This window comes from Tympanuchus pallidicinctus, unplaced genomic scaffold (genome assembly GCF_026119805.1).
Source record: "Tympanuchus pallidicinctus isolate F22 unplaced genomic scaffold, pur_lepc_1.0 scaffold3, whole genome shotgun sequence".
NCBI classification, from domain to species: Eukaryota; Metazoa; Chordata; class Aves; order Galliformes; family Phasianidae; genus Tympanuchus; species Tympanuchus pallidicinctus.
In genome coordinates, this window is record NW_026294747.1 from 30,037,816 (window position 1) to 30,058,508 (window position 20,693).

The following is a 20,693-nucleotide window of genomic DNA, read 5'->3' on the forward strand; positions in this document are numbered from 1 at the left end:
AGCTTTATTTTCTTAGTTCTGCACTTTGTCATAATTTCAGATTATGAAGATTGAACATACAAAAACCTTAAGGGTGCAAATGTTAGTGTGAAAAAGCTTTGGGGTGGTAGCTCTTCCTTACTTATTGCCCTGTACTGTCCAATGGCAAGAGGATGTCAAAGATGCTACTAGCCTTTTTTTGAACGTACAGAAGACAGCCATTAAAAAACAACAAGCCACCATCAACAACAACAACAACAACAAAAACAGTTTGAAAGAAACTTTGAAATTGATGTTTAACAGCAAAGAATTAAAATAATAAAGTACTTTAAAAGTTAGAATTAAAATGCTAGAAATGCGAAGTCCAACAGGGTGACACTGATTTCAGAAAGCTCACAGAACCCCCTCAGAAACAAGTTCCTCCAATTCACGCCACAATAATTTAAGGTTCAGTTAGTGTCAAGCACCATTATTTCTTAAGGGCTTTTCTCAGACAGATTATATGTCAAATAGATTTAACCCCAGAGATGTAACATGATCTTATAATAGTTATGACTAAATTACAAGTTTTAAAGTAGACAGCCATCAAAGTAAGGAGAACAGGCAATCATGGATTCAGGAAATGTACATTCCCCCATAGTCGGCTAATGGCAACTTTAATAGGATGTGATGGATTTTTCTCCACCAGGAGAAAATACAGCCTGCATTTCTGCTTCAACAGCCCACGCCAGCTGACTAATGGAGTTATATTTTTGTCTCATATGAGGATGGTTACTTGCCCATTGCAGAATGAAACATTAGCAGCAGCTGTGAGGTGAACAGAAAAGCTGCTCTATTTGGTAGCCAAGATCCAAAGCACAGGCCTTTCCTCCAACAGTGGAGCTCATTTTCTGTCACACAGTGACGAAAAGACACAGCTCAGAACGAGGCTGCTTTTAGGGCTTAAAGTAGCTAACTGAAGATGCTTTAAGGAGTAATAAATTTTCACAAGGAAGCACAAGATTCACAGAAAATGAAAATAGGATTCACAAACAGTTAAGGGTTCTTGAAATCTTAAAAGAAATTGTTGGAAATAATGCATGCGAACCAGAAGTTTTGTTTTTTTTTAAACAACTCTTATCAGATGCTATTAAATGCAAGACCTCCTTACCTTGGTATAATAAACCTAATCGCAACAGACCAGTCCCAAGGAAACATTTCTGCCTCACTGGTGAATAATCTGCATATGCCTGAACTAGAAACATCTTTTTATGCAAGTATTTGGGCTTCAGTCCTGCAAAAATTTAAATATATCAGTCTGAGTAGACCTACAGATCTCTGTAGAAGTCTACAGAGTTTATCGCATGCACAAAAGCTAACACATATTTATAAGCCTTGCAGGATAATTGCTTTTGGCAGGATATAAATAACATCACTACAGTGTGCTTTAGAATCATGGTCTCCTGCCTTCAGAAGCAGGAGTTCTGGTGAAGCCTGTCACTCGTCATATACAGAATGGCAGCTGCATAGCCCACAGAGACATTTAAACTTCTCTTTGCATTTTCTTTAAACTCTCAGAAATAGCGTATGGGCATTCTTTTAAAGTAGAAAGAAAGCTAACGAATAAAGCCTATAAAAACTGCCTAGAAATGCTATCCCAGTGCCATGGATACCGCTGGTAGGACTGGAAGCAGTTCCTAGACAAACTATCTATAGCTTCCAAGCAGCACATCAATTAGGCACTGGGGTTTACTATGTATTTTTCCAGAACCTAACGCACTGGCTGACAGGGCAATAACTCAATATGAGAAGCAGGTTTAATAAAGAACTCTAATGTTCCCTGTACTAAACTTCAATGAAAAAAAACTCAAAAATCTGCTACAAGAAGAGCTTTCAAAGAGCAAGACAGGCATCTGAAATAATTTTAGAAACCTGATGCCAGTAGTTTGCCTCATTGACTTTTAAATGCACTCCTAAAGCCAGGCCTTAGATTTCTCTTCTTACTTGTCAGTTTTTTTCATCTTTTTGGCATTGCCTTTCTGCCTCCTTCGCCCTCCATTTTAACATCAGGAAGGACAACCTTCTGCACAGCAGCGCTGGTCACTGCCAATGCCACTGAGAGCAGCGTGAGGGGACCCGGTCCCTCCACTGCCAGCCCCCCTCCTGCCGCACCAACCGGCTGTACACACAGGTAGCTCCTACAGCACATTTCGTTTTTTTCTCTTAATTCCCTCCCCTTCCTCTTCTCCCCCTGCTGCTCCACTCCACTTTTTCCCATGAGGTATCTTCCTTTCTTTAATCCCACAAAAGTGAGACTTTCACTCAAGGCTGTACAGCTGAAAAAGTGCTGTGTGCAGCGAGAATAGCAGTGGGGTTATTTACTTCTGAGGAACTGCCCACAAGGAGTTCAAAAGTCCTTAGCAGCAATGAGGGGAAAAATGTAATTTAGAACACTTGGTAGCTATCGCAAACCGATACTATCCTTCATTCACAGTTCACACTGCCGCAGCCCAAATCAGCAGCTACAAATTCCTTGCATTCAATCAACCTCTATTAAATACAGTTTATCTCATATACAAAAAATGACAGGCCTCTAGATGACTGGAACACAGAAATATTACGTTTAACTTAAATAAATAAATAAATAAATAAATAAATAAATCAAGAAATCTTTGCACCTTGGATGTCTGTATATATCCAGTGTAAAGCTACCCCTCAGATGGCAGCAGGTCAGACCTGACCAAAAGCACGTGTGATCTTTGAAGCATGAGCGCCTTTCTGGTAGCCATGGGGGAAGGTGGGCAGTGCCACTGCCACGCACTCCTAAGCCAGCTCTAACCGCCCAGACATTGGCAGAGGAGGCAGAGGTCCCTGCCCACCTCACAAGCTGCTCACTCCAGGCCAAAGCCCAAGAGCATCGGCATTCCCAGCACCCTTCCTCCTGCTGCTAAGATGTTACTTTACACTTGACGCTGACAGAGCAATTCACTTTGGCTGGGAAACGCATTCAGAAGCTTTTCCCTTGAACCTTGTGTAGGTACTGGAAACATTGTCATTTCATTCCTCACCTTATTCACGTGGTTATGTGAAAAAGCCGTTTCAAGAGAAGATATACTCATGCAGTACATGATGCACTGAAATAACTCATTCAGATACTAAAACTAACCTTACGTTCTCACACAGAAACACAAACAGCAAACCAACTGTACCAAGAGATTGAACTGAGTAATCTAGCATAGCCATTTCAATTCATTTCAATTTCTGAATGCCTAAGAACACAACACAGCCTGGATGAACAGATAAACCACACAAAGCTCGACAGCTTGCTGCCACAGTAAAACACAGTGCCACCAGACAGCCATAAGGTAAAGCTTTCCACCAAAGAATCGAGGAATAAATAATCTATTTCAGCTTGAACATCCTCAAGAAGAAATACAAGCATATAGAATTTAACCAGCTATGCCAAGGTGGAGAAAAGTCATTGAATGGGTTGAACAACACTAAATGACAAGGATTTTTGACACATTCTTTTTGGCAATTCTTGTATTTTTATATAAAACACTAACAACTCAAAATGATAAAATACAGTACTAAATCATTATTTATGCCCTTTAACACCTAGGACAAGCTTTCCTTCTCTGAAGGGCTTCAATATGCCAAGTATCAAGTTTCTTCAGCATTTTCAGTAAGAGATTTCCAATACCATTTCTAAGTAATGCTAAACCCAGAGGGTAGAAATGTTAGCTGACCCCTCTGCAGTTTTAAGGTAGTTCATCTACCTTGTCACCAAAACGTCCCCAAACTGCTTCAAATCACAGATCTGCTTTATCATTAAAAGAGCAAAGAAATGAGCAGTTAAGTTCAGAGGATTTCAAATAAATCTACTCCCACACTTCCTCATTAACTGATCTCAACTGTAAATTTGCTTTAGATACTCTAAGAGGTGGCTGTGAAATACATGGAGGCAAAGTTATTGTGCGTGTCAAAATGACAACACCAGTATCATTTATTTAGTGAAACTGGATTTGTTAATTTTGGTGAAACGTAGGGTATTAATGGAACTCCAGCTATTTTTATTTTAAACTGCTTGTGTACTTATGCACCTCTAGCTTATTCTGAAATATTTCACAGGTTGTCAAAGGATCTAAAAAAAGAACTCCAAAACCAAAAACCAACAAAACCCCATAAACACCAAAGAGTTAAATATTTCAAGTTATGTAAGTAGTCTATCAAAAAACACTAAAACAAAACCACCTATAGCTTCTGAAACTTTCAGACCTTCATAATTACAAAGAGGTAAATTTCACCAAACCCCAAATGCTGTCGTGAACATTAAATTCAGTTTAGCTCCTCTGTGTCTTGTACTCTCACTTGGTAACCGCCTCAACCATTGGACTTGGGAATTGCTGCACTGAAATTAATAACCACATCTGAAACATTTTCATTTATGAAAAAGATGGTATGCAGCAGAGTTTACAAGACTGCAGATGAACGAAATTTTTACCATTATGAAAAAAAAAACCAAATGTTACAAAAATGATTCATAGGGGTAATATAAAATCTTGCCCACTTCCACTGTCAGATATTGAACAACTTCTGATTTGGCTTTCCATAGGAATCAAAAGCATACAAATACTACCCGGATACTTTAATCCTGAGAAGTATTAGTCTGCGCTTCCTGAGATGTACTGTAGTGATGCATCAAAAAAACCTTAGACTAAGTGGACTTCCTACTTTTAGGCCAGCACTGTTATTACCAGAGGATATCTTCCAAAGAAGCCATCTCTGACAGAACTACTTGCTGATCTGTAATAAGAACTCATTGCAGAGGAAAGCAAAAAATCTTCCAAAGAACATAACTTCTCAGTGTATGTAAAGACAATGAAATTTGCATCCCGCTGAAAATACAGTAGAACAAAACTATTTTCCTGGTCAAAGACAAAATCATAAACAACATCTTTCAATTTAACTCAAAAGACTACACTTATTTGGAATAAAATACACCTTTTGATTATATAGAAAAATAAGGGAATATATATATTTTAAAAATCTCTATCACCAAATACAGCCCAGTCCATGTATTTCTATTTCCATGTTAAAATTGGGAAATGACAGTTACTGCTACTCATTTTTACATTGGAGAAAGCATAACAGAGACAAGAAAAAAAAAAAAAAAAAAAAAAGCAGAAAACAAAAGTTAAAGGAATGTAAAATGCTCCAATTCCACTGAAGGCATTGACTGGAGCTGATTTCTTTTCAGGCTGTGGTGTCCAAAACACCACAGGCACTACAGAAAGTGAAGATAACTATCCCTAGAAGATATCAGAAGATGAAAAACAGATTTAAGCTGTAGCAACTTACACCATTATTTCCATCCTACATTTCCATTTACATTAACAATCAAGAAAATTTTAATGCTTCTTTACATATACAACTACTTGCTTTTCCTAAGCAAGGAAAATCAGCACTGGCTGGTAACCAATTGGTAACAAGGCTGGTAACCTGAATACACTGATCTGCCCCAGGATGTAACCTCAGAGTGAATGTTTTAGTAATGTTTACTTAAGGTACATTGCCTCCTTGCATTTTTTGTACTGTTCTATCAAATATTTACATTCGTGATTTTTTACTTTAGGCTTCAAAATAGTGAATTACTTCTTTGTATCCTGGACACCGAAACTTGAGAATTAAGTTAAACCGACATGAATCACATGTGTTATTATTACTGGAATTGCCTTTTCCTTGTTGGAGAGAAGCAGTATTTCTCAACTTTGAATGGAGAAACAAAACTATCTATGAAACTCAATTTAATGCTTAGACTGTGGTTTGATGTGTCCTATCTGGCAACTCCTACATTTCAGCAAATACAAGATAATCAAAACTGTAATGATTTAGAATAATCTTTCAGCTATATAAATGATTTAAACATTTCATTACAATATTTTATAATACAAAATATTTTTAACAGTACTTAGCTACCTCTCCCAAATATGCCTGTAACTGCCTTACCAACAAGCTATCTCAGAAAAGTTGGCCAAAATCACTTTGGCTCTTGAGAAGTGACACTCATTTATTCCTTTGTCATGCAGAAGTTAAAAAGGATCTCTCTTGCAGCTCCTCTAATGAAATAAACTCTTTCTGAAGCACACAGCAGAGATCTGGATCTTCGTGCCTTATGTGGGATGGCGCATCAATCAAAGCTCATTGTTCCCTCACTCAAGTTGGGAAGAACATGAGGACCAAGCAGTAGTTAAATCTTTTACTTCACCTTTTATATTCAACCCTGAAGATCAAGCTCGTGCAGCACAAATATGCCAAAAAAGCAGAAAAGCCAATCCTGTACCTCTCAGAAAATCATTCAGGCCTAAAAAACAGCTGAAATACTAACAGTAAATCTTATTCTAGTTGTTCCAGAAATCTAATCTAAAGATTTTATTCAGACAAGAAATTGCAATTCTAATTTTACTTTATGAAGAATTATTCACCAATTTCAAAAACATGGAAAAGTTCAGTTGAATTTTCTTTCTGTCACAGAGAGGTCACAATGCAGATTTTAAACATTCATGCGATGACTTCCACTGCTGAAAGGAGGATGAACTCATAGCCTGGGGGAAGCATTCTGCCTTCCTACAACAAATGTTTTTATTTGGGTTACGTTTTTGTTGTTCAGAGTGACCGAAAACCCAAACAGGTTTTTTGTTAGCATCACCACAATAAAAGGCAAACAAAGCCTGAACAGAATACCCTAGTATTAAGACATGCTAAGTGGTAAGTCAAAATGTCTTAAAAGAGACTGTAATCTGGTGTCTTCTGTTTTGGACAAGCTTTTCTGGACAAGTTGCTTGAGAATGGTAGTTCAAGAAAATGCTTTCACACAAAAAGGAAAAAACAAAAACAAAATAACCCCAAACAAACCAAAATGAAACACATCACTTAAAAGGAAGGGTCCCTTTAATAGCCAAAGCACTTCAGAACACAAAAAAATATGCCATTTTAAGGAGAAAAATAAACAAACAAGTAACAAAATGTGTCATGCAAGAAAAGCAAATAGACACACCATAACCCTAAAGTTTGAATAGGTATGGCAGAGAAGGAAAGGCTTGAAGGGAAGGACTTGAAAAGCTCCTCTCCTTCAGTAATCAAGCTTATGATTTTTCCTCTTCCTAACCCAACTTAATCCAGAAGAATAAAAGTATCTTAACAGGAAATAACTCTATAATAAACTACAACAATTCATGACTAACTCAAGAATAAAAAATAATGTCTTATTCTGGAATAATTTTGGCTAACAGACAGGCTCTTACCCAGATTACAACAACTAAATGAAGAGACTGTGTTTTCTGCCTTCCTTTGGGGAAACAAATGTGTAAGCACTCCCCTCTCATGCATGGCACAAGATACTTCAGAGGATACGGTAAGGCAACACTCCTTCAGCTTCTCCTGGGATCAATTCCCAGAGGTGCCCACAAGCTCAGACAGCCCAAAGCAGAGCCAGGCCTACCCTCAAAGCCAGACCTGGGCAGCAAGGCACTAGGGGTGCAAGCATAGCCATGGTCCTATTTCTGCACCCCAGGGAACCACTCACTTTCTGCAAGTCCTCTGTTACCTAACACAGGGCTGCCAACACGCACCATGCTTCCCCATCACCATAGAAACAAAGCACGTACACGCTAAGGTGCGTATGGGGCTCTGGGAAAGATGTTTCAAGCCAAACACAGCTCAGACAAGATATTTTGAGCCAGAACTGTTCTGCACAAACACAGAACATGAAGATACAGTGCTAGAGATCAGCTCAACACTGAGCAGTGGCTGCACATTTCCTGAAGTTTCTGGAGGCAGAAAGAAGAAGATGAAGCAAGATTCAGTCAGGACACTTAGAAGCCCTAATGCACTTTTGTTTCAAGGAGAGCTGCAAGTACCTTGCACTGGCATGCTAAGTTCTGGTGCAGGCCTCATGCTGTGACAGGGCTGAACCCCAGGCCTGCTTTGCCATGCTGTGTGGGGGCTGCCCCACTGCACAAACACCTGTGCATGGCAACAGCTTGATGGCACTCTGACTGATGTGCACAGGGTTGACAGCATCACGGCTTCACTTAGCACGAGTCAGTAGTGTTTTAGGAGCACTAAAGCTAAAGCAAGTTCAGCAGATCTATCACTACTTCAAGTAAGTTCTCAGAGCCTCCAAACTGGAAGGAAGGAGGAAAAAAGATAAATTTTCAGACAAAGAGAATCAGAGTATCAGAGCAATACAAGAAACTCCATATAAGATAACTGGAAAGAAATTACAACAGCATCATGAACATCTGGAATAATCCAATAGCTGAAATTTGAAAATGTAAAGGAATAAAACAAGTAAAGTGCAGAAACAAACAAAAATCTAGCAAGTTTATTAGAATAGTGCTCCTTTATATTTCAACGGTAGCAGTTATAGGATTTACAGCTTTATCTGGATGGAGTCCTCAATGACACAGAACCACTTGTACACAGCCAGAGGATGCAGGCCTCACTCCTGGCGGAGGACGGCAGCAAATGAAGCAAGAGGCTGAAAACAGCAAAAATGGGTGCTTCCTAGCATTGAAGGCTTGACAGTGGAACCCAGGCAATTTAATTACCATGTCGGCTCTGCTTCAGTATCAAAATCATCAAAATTCATACCCCTCAGACACACAGATTAGAATTGCACAGTCTCTGCTCTGAAGCTTGAAAATTCTTGAGTATTTGACTGTACAACTCTGCATTCTCTTGGCACACTCATTATATAACAGTGGGACTCATTATCCCTCTTAGAGATTTTTTAATCTTGCAAAATTAAAGAAGCAGGAAAAGCTTTTTTTTTTTTTTTTTTTTTGGTATGACATCAGCAGAGCAGATCAGCAGCCCCCACACTACAGAGGATCACTGTAACAACACAGATTACTGCCCCCGATGAGGGCACAAATATGCTATTGTGAATCTATATGCTAGGAAATCTCCAATTTTTCTTGGTCTTGAAGGAAGAAAGAGACCAGGGATTAGCAACAGGAACTAGTGCTTATAAACATACAGTATTGGTACATAAGGACCACCACTTAGACAAAAACCACCATTTCCCATTTTAGATGTATAGGTCTCAACACTTGACCCCAAATTAGTTTCTTCACACTTTTCAAAACCACGTCCCTGTTCAGGTTCAGAATGTGTTGGCATTGATCACACACTTCACATTAAGGCAGTGTTCTGGGACCTGGAGCAAGCATGGCACGTACAGAAAGAAATACCTGGGGCACCAATCACTGCAGAATGTCACCAGCTGAGGAGTTTCTAGGAAGCCACGTAAACACCCAACGTCAGAGCAGGCTCTGTGCTCCCACCTTTCACAGGCATTTAATCCTTAAAAGGTTTAAGAGAGAAGTCACTACTGTCCTCAAGGTTTATACTACCTCACCACAGCTGCTGAAAGAAAAAAATTGCAGGCAGGAGTCCTCACCAAGAGCTCTATCTTGCCAATTCTGCCCTTAATTAGGGAAGACAGCCAGTTTCAGCTGTAGTTTTTAACAAACTGCACCCAAGTTTTCAGTATTTGTTATATTAATGACATTCTTAATACTTCTTGTCATTACACTTGTTTATTGACAGCATTTGACTTCACTAAAACTGAAATAAATAAACCAGTTTCATTGTTGCTTTGACAAACGTGTCAGTGTCACAACTTGTCAGGGTAAGTCAAAGAAAAAGAGCAACTGGCAACATTTGTCAGACATTCTTGGAGAAGACCTAGTTATTTGGTACTGTTTTTCTAGAGTTAGTTTTTAAAGACAGAAAAGAGACAGCTCATTCCATAGACTTTAACAAAGCCTGCTCTCACAAACCATTCAAGGCAATGTGGGCTCCTATGTCTGCCACGCTTCTAAGCAGGTGAAGTGTTTGACTCACAGTAGGAGCACAGATTACACGACTTCCTCACCTCACAAAAATACCACATGGAGCAGTGGTCACATTTTTTAAGCACAAGAATTAATACACCTGGAGAAAAAAAAATCTTTACCACCTCATCTTTAAACATGGTTTAAATGTTTTGACAGTACACGTTTGGGGAATTCTTGTAGAGCACGTACTAGGAAAGTATGTTCTAATCCATACAAGTTTGGTATCAGTAATGCTGAACAGACCATACTTTCCCTGATGGCAGTATTCACTATAGCAAGACACCAAATTATTGGAGACAAAAATGTGTGAGCTCCTTGCATACACAGCTGCATTTATCAGGATTACACTGGGATTTTATTTGTGCCTGCTTTATCTGGAGCCGTGGGAATTCTGGCCTGCAATTATCCGTAACAACTCTGCTATTATTTAATTAGAGGAACATTTATACTTAATTTTACTACTGAAAACACTTAAATGCACATTTTCTGCCCCCAAGCATAACTAAAGATTTGCTGTTTGTTTTTTAAAAAAATATTTTCTTGTCACAGAAAGAACAGTGAATATAATACAGTGAAAATAAATATCCACGTATTTTCTCAGCAGTCTGGTATCAGAGATACTTGCATGAGCATTATGAAAAAGATAAACTGGAAAGATGTGAGATAACACATAAGATGTGTGGTTGGTTGTTCAACACAATCGAGTGCTGTTCAAAACTACCACAGCCTTAGAGACTAAGCACTATTACAGACACCACTCAATGAGCAGGAGAGACAGCATGTTTATTACCCTGGTACCTACCAGATACCATAGAATATGTTACCCTGTACAACACAACACTGTATCTTATATGAAAAACCAACCTGGAGTAGTACCAGTCAAGAGAATTCATGCAATCATAGTTCAAACATGAGTTGAATATCTGTTCTCTCACCTAATGTAGGAAAAGTTGAACAAGAATATAGATTGCCTTATAAATATTTCTATGTCTAGAAATATTTATTAATACAGCATACATAAAAAAAGCACCCAGTTCCCTCCTTAAATAAGGAGCAATGATGAAGAGTATTTCTGCTGAACACCAAGACCTTTAACCAGGTATCAAGGCATAGGAAAAATGTGGCAAACATGGTACAAATATCCCAAATTAAAACTCAATTCCTTTATAAAAATCCCCAGTAACTAAACAAATACTTTGCCAGCAGAAGTGCTTTCAGATAAAGTAATCAGTATTTTGAACAGAAAGAAAGGAGAAGATTTCGAGGAACCATGGTAAATCCATGCAACCACTTCCGTCAGTACAGTAGCTGTGTGAGCTTTGCTAGTTACAATTTGTTTGCTTAAATGCTGAACATGAGAACAGAGAGGAAACAGCCATAGATGGTTCATTTTGTAAACACCCATAAAGAAACTGGGAACCTCAGCAACATGGCAACTGCCAGCAAGCTCTCCGAGTCCTTGAAGGAAACTGCAACCAGTTCAATCAGGAAAGAATACTAAGAGGGAGAAAGCATATGTTTCAGCATCACAGCAACAAGGTTTCAGACAGTACAGCAGATGCTGTACCACAGGATTGGGTTTTGGTTTTGTTTTTGAATCAAAGCAGTAAAAACCAAAACCGATGAAAGTATTTCCCGTGTCTCCCTTTTCAACTCGCAGCAATGTTCTCAACAGTGTTGTTTTTTTATTCTGGTGTTTGTTGTATCCCATCAAGTCATCACCAACGCATATGATTTTTTCTGAATACTCACAAGAAAAGCTAAATAAGAAATATAAAAGTTAACCTAAGAGCACTAGGAATGCTCTCAGCTTTAATCCTGTGACTTCTGATCCTGTCAAGATATATTCCTTTCAAGAAAGCTCTTTACTTCTGAAGCATGTGCTGATGTCGTCACTGCCTTTTTAACAGTTGAAGCACATCAGATTTTAAACAAACAAGGAAAAAAAAAAGTCCTTTTAAAATTCAAATGTTAACACTGGTTCCAGTTATACTGAAACAGCCAAAAGGTATTTTTCTGCAGCAGAACAGTACTCAAGTAACGCTGTTAAGGTAAAGCTTTTAAAAAAAGAAAAAAAACATTACTGACTTGGTGATTATGTAATATGTAAATTCAGTTTCACCTTCAGAATAGTGCAGCATAGCACAAAGCCCAGGAGACAACAAGAAGCTGTTCACAGAACTGGAAAAGCCTCCCCGGGACCAAACACAGAGCCATTGCCACAGAAGAAAATATATATGAATTGTAATGATTCCATCATAATTAATTAATTGACTGCTTTCAAAACAAATTACCCAGCCTTAAGAAAAAAACAAAACAAAACAAAACAAAACAAAACACCACAAATTCCTTACATAAAGAGAAGAAAAATTTTGAAGCTTATGCTTCAGAAGTAAAATCAGCCTGCTGAAACGTATTAAATTAATGAAAACAAACTAGTTGGCTTTGCTTTCTCAGATAGGATCTCGTGTTCACTGTTCAGTTTGGACTTCGACTGCAAGAAATTCTGAAGCCCCCATGAAGCAATATTTTCATTCATATTCAGGGAAAATATATAAATATAGCAAGTACTGTATTTCAAAAAACACAGTTCACCTTTGCTTTCAAATCAACAGCACCTGAGGGTGTTTAGTCCGTCACAACCTAGAAATGGTTAAGCACACAGCTCTAATGTACACTCAGTGCTTCTTTAATTTATAATCTCCTAAATCAAATTACCTAGGAAAATGACCAGAAGAATGCCTGTGCTGGTGGAGCACAACATAGGCATGACAGCCTAAATCTGTAAAAGTGCCCTCAAAATATGAATCCAGAGCAGAGACATTCCCTCAAAGAGAAAGGGGCCACCTGCAACACAGAGGAAAGTAAACAAGCAGGGAAGCAGTGATCCTCCTTCTCAATAGAGCGACTCAGACTCCATCTTAATCCTGTCATCATTCATCCCCGTTCAACAGGCACTACATAACGCAGCATTTCTTCTGTTGGGCAACAACACTGAAACTCAGAAGCATTTCCAGACAGCACTAAAATCTGCCATCAGATCGGAATTCTGTACGGTGCTTGCTGACCTGCATGCTCTGACATTATTATGTTAAGTTGCATGAACAGCAGATTGACCCACGAGGCCACACGTCCCACTAATTCCTTCATTTGAAAACTAAGAGCATTTGTGAGTGCTGCATTGTGTTCCCACTGACCACACAACAGCACTGAGAAGAAAAAACTAGTACAGAAATGGATCTGGAAAGCTACAGAAATACTCTCATTTAACTAAGATCTAACTGACAAATGCAGTGAAAGCTTTACAAGAGCAGTCAAAAATCACCACAAAAAAAATCCAGCTGTGGCAGTCAGGATTTTAGAAGGCTGCCCGACACGTGCTCATGACTGACAGGAAACCTAATAGTCCTTAATGCAGCTTTTTAATTAATCTTCTGCACCACACGTTACAGTTTAAAAGAATTTAATATTATTGACTCCAGGCACCACAAACCTTTATGTCTTATTCCATAAAACGAAGCTTTGTAAACACAGCATAATGCTTAATTACTGGGGTATAGCTGGTAGCCACAATGGCACAAAAAATGTTGCCAAGTACCCGTATTTGCCCTTACATGCAGTGAGATTTGTTAATGAATTCAAGGCCATTGATGATATCAATCATAATAAAATTCAGCACAGATCTTCTAATATATGATGTACTTCAGCGTGCAGATCTGCCCTGTTTTCACAAACGATTTCGAATTTCAATCCTATTTCCCTGTCATTCACAGCAGCACTCCAGTGCTGTGTGCACGATCAGCAGAGAGGAACGACTCTGGCCCTGCCAGAGCTGCAAGCAGAACTGCAAATGAAACCGAGGGAAATATATTATATATGTACATATTTCAACTCAACCTTCCCCTCCCCCCGAGTTAGAATGCTTGTGACATTCTAGGAAGTAAAAATATCCACTGTGAGAGAAAAAGCACTGCTGCTGAAAACGCATTGTTAGCTTATATACCCTGAGCTGCAAGCAATGCCGAATGAACTTAGACTAAACGTTACATGAGGGCTCACTCCTCTTATTTCAAGTAACACTCAGTAAGCCTTCAGGTATTCTCCCACTTCCACCAGAGACACAGCCTCCTCCACCCCACAAGTGGATAATTAAGGATCACCTCCATGTAATTTGTAGAAGTAATGAAATGGTGTATTCACAAGCAACCAGCAGCTCCATTTTAGCACTGGCAACCGCAGAGCAGTCGCACCAAACAGTCACGGTGGCTCCTTCAGTGGTCCTGCATCTCCGCATTTCACTCTTTTTTTTTTTTTTCCCCCTCCTTTTGTAACGAAGATTTAAAAACGTTTGAAAGCAAAGTTAATATTTTGACCTTTCAACAGCTGACGCCGCATTACAACACTTCTGTTACCCTGGTACCCCGGAGGTGACGGCGCAGGCTGAAGAGAAGCGCTGCCGCCCGCACTGCCATTCACCCCCCGAGCGGCGGCCCGCTCCGATCCGCAGTGCCGGTACGGCCCGCCCGGCCGGAGCCCCAGCGCCACTGCGACGGCCGCTCGCCTTCCCTTATCCGCTAGCACCGCGCAGATACGAGCGTCGGTCACCAACGAGGACCGAGAAGCGATTAAGGCACCGTTTGGAAAACGCGTTCGCATGAATGGATTCGATTTTCGTTATTTTATTTTTGAGCCAGCGTTTTCGGCAGGGGGAAACACGCTGACGTTTTCTGAATAAACCCTTCCGTGCAGCGATGTGCGCCTGTGCCGCGAGAGGCATTTTCTGAACCAACGCCGCTTCATATGAACGAGCCGAGCACGAACCGCAGCGCAACCCCGGCCCGGCGGCGGCCTCCCCGTACCCGCGGCAGGAGGCCGCCCAGCCCCGTGCAGACCCCCCCGCCTTCCCCGTGCCCGTCCCGCGGGCCGCCCGGCAGCGCGCAGCGTGCAGGCATCGCGCCTGAATGGACGGCCAGGTACTTTATGAATGGAGCGATCACGTGCCCACAGCACCTCCCCGGCTGATATTTCCCACATAACCGTGTCAACAAGCGCGGCACCGCACGGCGACGCGCAGCTCCCGAGCGGCCCCGGCCGCAGCCTGCCAGCGGGCCCTCTTCGCCGCGCCCCGCGCCCGGCCCCGTGCGCCCCGAGGGGCGGAGGGCGGCGAGGCCAGCGGGCCCGGCCGGCAGGTCGGATGGCGTTGTTTTTTTTATGAATGGAGATCGTGGTATGCAAATGAGAGCGATTCACAAAAAAAGAAAACATGGCGGCGGCTCCGGCTCCAGCCCCGGCCCCGCTGACACCGCAGCGGCGCGGCCCGCCCCGGCCCCGCTCCCGGCCCGGCCCCCGCGGCTCTGCGGGGCGCCGCGGGCCCGGGCCGCGCGGCTCCGCGCCGGGCAGCGCTGCGGGGCGGCTCCCGCGCTCTCCTGCCCGGGTGGCAGCGGTACCCCGCAGCTCCCCAGCGACCCACAGCACCCTGCGACCCGCGGCGTCAGCGGTGCCCACACGGCCCATCGGGGGGTGGCAGCGCCCGGGCGCGGGGCCGTCAACCCGAAGCTCCGCGGGCACCCGAACTTTCTTGCGATAAAAGAAGTTTCAGAACGCCCCACGTTCGCGTTTCAGAGTCCTGAGGGACTCTCTGGTTCTCTCTGCCCAACGCTCATCTCCTCTTCCTGCCCCAAAGATTTATTTTTCTTTTTTTATTAGTAGTATTTCTAAGACGTTATGGTGAGCTGCAACCGCTCATTCTGTTCCAGGTCTCCTTCAATCCCGGCACGTTAAAAACACTGAGATCCCTGAGTTGCCCCTTCCTCTCTTAAAAAATAAAAGTCCCAAGCTCTCACTAAAAAAAAGAAAGAAAAAAATAATTTTTTTTTTTTTTTTTTTTTTTAAAAAAAAGGAAAAGAAAAGAAAAGAAAAAGCAGGGCTCCAGGGCAGGTTTAAGCCGTATTTACACGGACTGACTCATCCAATTAACATTCAGGAGCAGTTTCCTGCAGGATGGAGCTCCCACACGCCCGTTTCCATGCGGAACGCCGCCGAACACCGCGCTCCGCAGCCCGGCCCGGCCCCACCGCCAAGGGGCGACACCGCCACGGCCCCGCGCCCCGACCCGCGCCCCCGTCCGCGCACACGCACACGCGCGGAGCTTACTCGGTGTTAGCAGCCGCCGTCTCCTCGCTCATTTTCCCCTCACCGTGATCCGAGGCGGAGCAGCAGCAGCGGGGCGGCCGGGGCGCAGCCAGAACTCACCAGAAACTTCACCATTGTTCCCCCTCGCTCGCCCCCAGCCGCAGCCGGGCCGGAGCGGTCCGGGTCCCGCAGAAGCACGAAGACGCCGTATCCGTGCGGATGGCGGAGACGGCGATGCAACGCTGGCGCGGCGCTCCGCTCTCTCTCCCGCAGTTACTGGGAAGCGGCGCGGCGGCGCCCAGGCACAGCTCCTCGCCGCCAGGCGCAGCGCCGCGCCGTCCTCCCGCCGCCGCTCATCGCTCGCCGCGCTGCCGCCCTCCTCCTCCTCCTCCTCTTCCTCCTCCTCCTCCTCCCGCCCTCTCTTCTTCGCCGGATTCCTGCAGACGGCCGCGGCCCGGCGACGGGGGAGGGGAGGGGGGGCCGGTGCCAAGGAGGAGGCTGGCGGTAGGGGGGGGGGAGGGCGGCGTTTTAGGGCGGCTCGGGGGTGGGGGGGAGGGCCGGCAGCGAGGGGCTGCGTCACGGCGGTGCGGTGTGGTGCGGTGCGGGGGTGCGGCAGGGAGAGCCCCCGGCCCGCGGAGGGCTGCGGGAAGTTGGGCGCTGCGCTCCTCGCTCCGCCGCCCCCTCACAGGAAAACTGGGCGGAAGCGTCGGCTTCGGGCTCCTTCCGCCGCTACTGCGCGATCCAAAATAACCGCAGGGGAGCGGGGCGGAGGGAAGCGGGTGGCCCCCCTGCACACCCCTCCTTTACACTCCTCCCGCTGCCCGGCCGGGTGCGGCGCTCTCCCTGAGCCCCGCTGCCGCTCGGCTCTCCCAAAGTAGTTCCCGCGGCTCTGCCTCACGCCATTCCCGGGAGCCGCCGCGGAGGGATACGTGCCACAGCGCTGTGCGCTGAGTGCTGAGTGGGGCGCCGCGCGGGCCGGGACCGGCGGGGCTGATGGGTACCCCGCGGGGGAGCTCCCGCCGGGATCCGTGTGCGCCGGGCCCGCGGGATGGAGGCGCGAAGAGGGGCAGGTAAGAGCGGGGGAGCGGCGCGGTGGGGGCTGACAATGCGCATCCGCTACTTCTGAGGCACTTCTCCCAACTCCAGCCCCGTTCCGTTTTTCCTGGAACCGCTCATTCCCCCTCTGCTGCACAGCAGCGATGAGCTGTCCCCTTCCTGTGCGGAAACGCAGCGGTTCCCACGCGGCCGTCCGCGGACTGCTGCCCCCGGGGGGTGGGGAGGCGGGGGGAGCGCCTAGGGCAGTGCCGGTAGCGGGGTGGGGAGCGCAGCCCTACCGGGGTTGGAGGGCGGTTCGTTGGAATGATGTCCAGAGACTTTTTCCGGACGGCTTTTCCTTTTTTTTTTTTTTTTTTTTTTTTTTCTTTCGTGATTGAAAGCTCTGAGAAAAAGTTGAAGAAAAAGTTCCTGTCAGGTTTTTGAAGGAGGAATTCTTTTTGGAGGGGAGGTTCGTAGAATCGTTAGTTAAAACATTTTAAATAGAACCTATTTTATGTATATGTATGTATATATAATCTTCTCTTCCAGGCAAAAGAAGGCATGGGTGGTTTACATTCACTGTAACATTCCTGTTCCAAACTCCAAAGGGGCTCTGCCATCAGCGTGATGGAGCAATCATAGCAAGCTACTGTCACGCCGCTCTGCTCAGTGGCCCACGTGGCACGTGTTTGCACGCATCCTAAACGTGCCCTGTGATGCTCTCTTCCTTATCAGGGCAGCTTTTGGAGGAAATTTTCTAATTGTTTAGTAAAAACATTTTTTTTCCTAAAATGGTACAGTCAAAAATGGATCGGTTATTCATGGCACAATCTCATCTAAATTCTAAAAATATACCAGAAACCCAATTTTGCACAATATTACAATTCTCAGTGATTCAATGCGTGATTTGAATACAGGAACCTCTTGCCTGCTGCCCTAAAAACGTGTTTTGAAACGCAGCTGTGGGGACATCATGTTACTCTACCTGGCAGCAAGAAATCTTTTGGAGTATTTTCTGCCTTGCGATGTGCAGATAATGTACCGTACAGGAGTGCTCAGGAACCAACTCCGTTTGTCATACAGCTCTATTCAGACACCTCTGAAAAAAAACGTGATGATGACAGAAAGATAGAGAAATCTGCTACGTTTTTTTAAATACCTTAAATATATTTATTGTAATAACACTTTTCACCCTGACAATTCAATAAAATGAACTCGTTTGTAATCTGGCACAAATAATTAAAGCTTTTAAGAATGTCTACATTAAGAATAGAGTGTATGCATTTATGAACTGCAAATGTGATATTAGCCCCACGACTTTCAGGGATCTGCGTGGAGGAGGTAAGTGGAGAGGAGCTCACTGCTTCTTTACCTCTTGTAGATTTTGCACATGATCTCATGGCTCTGTACACATAGCAGAAGTCTTACAAACAGTTTCTGTCTCTATCTGAATGTCACAAAGAAGACAGAAAAACTGTTGGTTTGTATCTTGCATCAGAAATCCCCTTTTCGCAGAAATTGGGAACATCAGAAAACTGATATGGAGTGGCCTTTTGCTGGGCAGCAGTTGGTTTCAGAGCCTTCTAGTTTTGTGTTTTGGAGCAGAAAATCAGGTGTTTCATTGTCAGTGGCTCATTTGAAAAATATCTTTGAGCCCCACCCATGCAAACAGTGCAGAAGCAAACCAGGCACAGGTGACATCATCCAGAAAACCTCAGACAAACTGCCACTTCGTGTCCTAAGTGCCACATGCTCTGGGACTTCTCTTCCTTCAAAAGTCACACAAACTCAAACAGATAGACATACATTCTGTGACTGCATTTGGTTGTTACAGACTTGACTATTTAAAAGTTATGAATGGAAATCTGCTCGGAAAAAAGATCTTTAGTTGCACATTACAAGAACTAATTTATACCTCAGAACCATTGCTCTGCTTTGACATTTTGACAGCTGTGGGCCTTGGACTTGCAAATATTCTTTGGCCCTGGTTCTAGAGACACTTTTAAATGAGAATTGTAAAGCTCATCAGCTCTTATCTTTAAAAGTGGGTGGTTAACAGGAATACTTAAAATGAGGCAGCAGTCTATGTTGGAAAATGCATTTACTAAGCAGGTCTAAAGTACGTTTCTTATGCTATTAGTGAACAAAGGACTGGTATATATTCTGCCCAGGGTACTTATTTACCATTCCTTTAAATGGTTGCACTCATGTCTGTGACATCCCAATGGAACAGATGGTCAGCAGTGCTTGTGCCACATAGCGGGCCACAAATCTGTGGCAGAAGAATTATATAGAGAAGATGTATTACAAGGGTTAAATTGCATGATTCTGATCGGCATGGCATCCACATCTTAAAATCCATAATAGGATCAGTGGCAGTAATGCCATCCAGATCAGTCAGTCATTGCAGAACTTAAATGACCAATTCTTACTTAAGGTTTTAACTCCTACGTGTAAAAGTGTTGAAATCTACCTCCACAAAACAGTGATCGTTGCACTCACATCTAGATTCTAATGATGAGTTTACAAAAAATGGAAGTGGTATGGGCATTCTGCCATTTTGAAGTAAATGGTAACATTAGGGAATCTTTTTTGTAAGAGCTTCCATTCAGAATCAGAGTGTGAGTTGAACGCTGGTGGTCATTATACACGTTCTAATAAGGATTTAACAAAACTGAACTAATTTAATCTATAATAGTATTTTCAGCAAAGTCAGATTCTGTTAAATTCTCATCTGGAATCTTGCTACTGCATACAGGATAAAATGGTGGGTTTTTGGAAGGCCAACTTTCTATTCGACCTAATAGCGATAAGACAAAGGGGAATGGCTTTGAACTAAAAGAGAGGAAATTTAGGTTAAATATTAGGTGGAAATTCTCTACTCAAGGGGTGGTGAGGCACTGAGACACAGGCTGCCCAGGGAGGCTGTGGATGCCCTGGATGTGTTCAAGGCCAAGTTGGATGGCACCCTGGGCAGCTGAGCTAGTGGGTGGCAGCCCTGCCCACAGCAGGGGGGTGGAACTGGGTGGGCTCTGAGGTCTTTCCAACCCAAATCATTCTATGATACTTGATCGAATTATCTCCAAGATGTTTTCTAGCAAGATGCAAAACTACATTAGAATAAAATCTATGAATTTTTGCATAGATGGCTCTAACTCAACAGAATATCAGCATTTCATAAATTATAGTACTTATAGGCTGTGCTAGCTATAGATCTGTATGCTGAGTAGTGAACCACACTGGGGAATGCATTCGGGCGAAAAAGCAAGTGTAGGAAATAAGAAGTGATTGGCCCTTCGTGAGGTGCAGTTAAACATGGAGTGGGTAAACACCCAACAATGCCTGAGGGAACAGATAGCACAGAGGGGGATGAGAAAAGAATGGTAGTGCAAAACTGCTTTTGTTGGGACTAATTTGTGCTGGCCTGAAGCGTAGCCCTTGCGTTTATGTCAGACTGGAGGGAAATTGGGGCCTCAGGACTGTGCTGTTGATTGCAACACAGCAGCTGAATGCTGCAGTTAGGATCAAGTGGGATAAAAATAAGGAATACTTCCTTGCTGAGAGGAAGAAATCAGAAAATATGATAAAGAACACATTTTGCTTTTAGTTGAGGATGCATGTTTCCCATTTCTGTTCACAGATGTACATCAGTACTTAGTTCCA

The 20,693-nt window shown here is 43.4% G+C and overlaps 1 protein-coding gene and 1 long non-coding RNA gene across 2 annotated transcripts in view; one reads left to right on the plus strand and one right to left on the minus strand.

Moving 5' to 3' along the window:
• SPRED1 (sprouty related EVH1 domain containing 1) overlaps positions 1–16,339 on the minus strand; it is a 55,230-nt gene extending 38,891 nt beyond the window's left edge. Inside the window, exon 1 of the mRNA XM_052695483.1 lies at positions 16,017–16,339. Coding sequence (XP_052551443.1) covers positions 16,017–16,048 — 32 coding nt within the window. The 5' untranslated portion in view covers positions 16,049–16,339. The remainder of the gene's footprint in view (positions 1–16,016) is intronic.
• Positions 16,340–16,583: 244 nt separating this feature from the next.
• Positions 16,584–20,693, plus strand: part of LOC128086654 (uncharacterized) — a 57,399-nt gene continuing 53,289 nt past the window's right edge. Inside the window, exon 1 of the long non-coding RNA XR_008209460.1 lies at positions 16,584–17,065. This is a non-coding gene — a long non-coding RNA (uncharacterized LOC128086654). The remainder of the gene's footprint in view (positions 17,066–20,693) is intronic.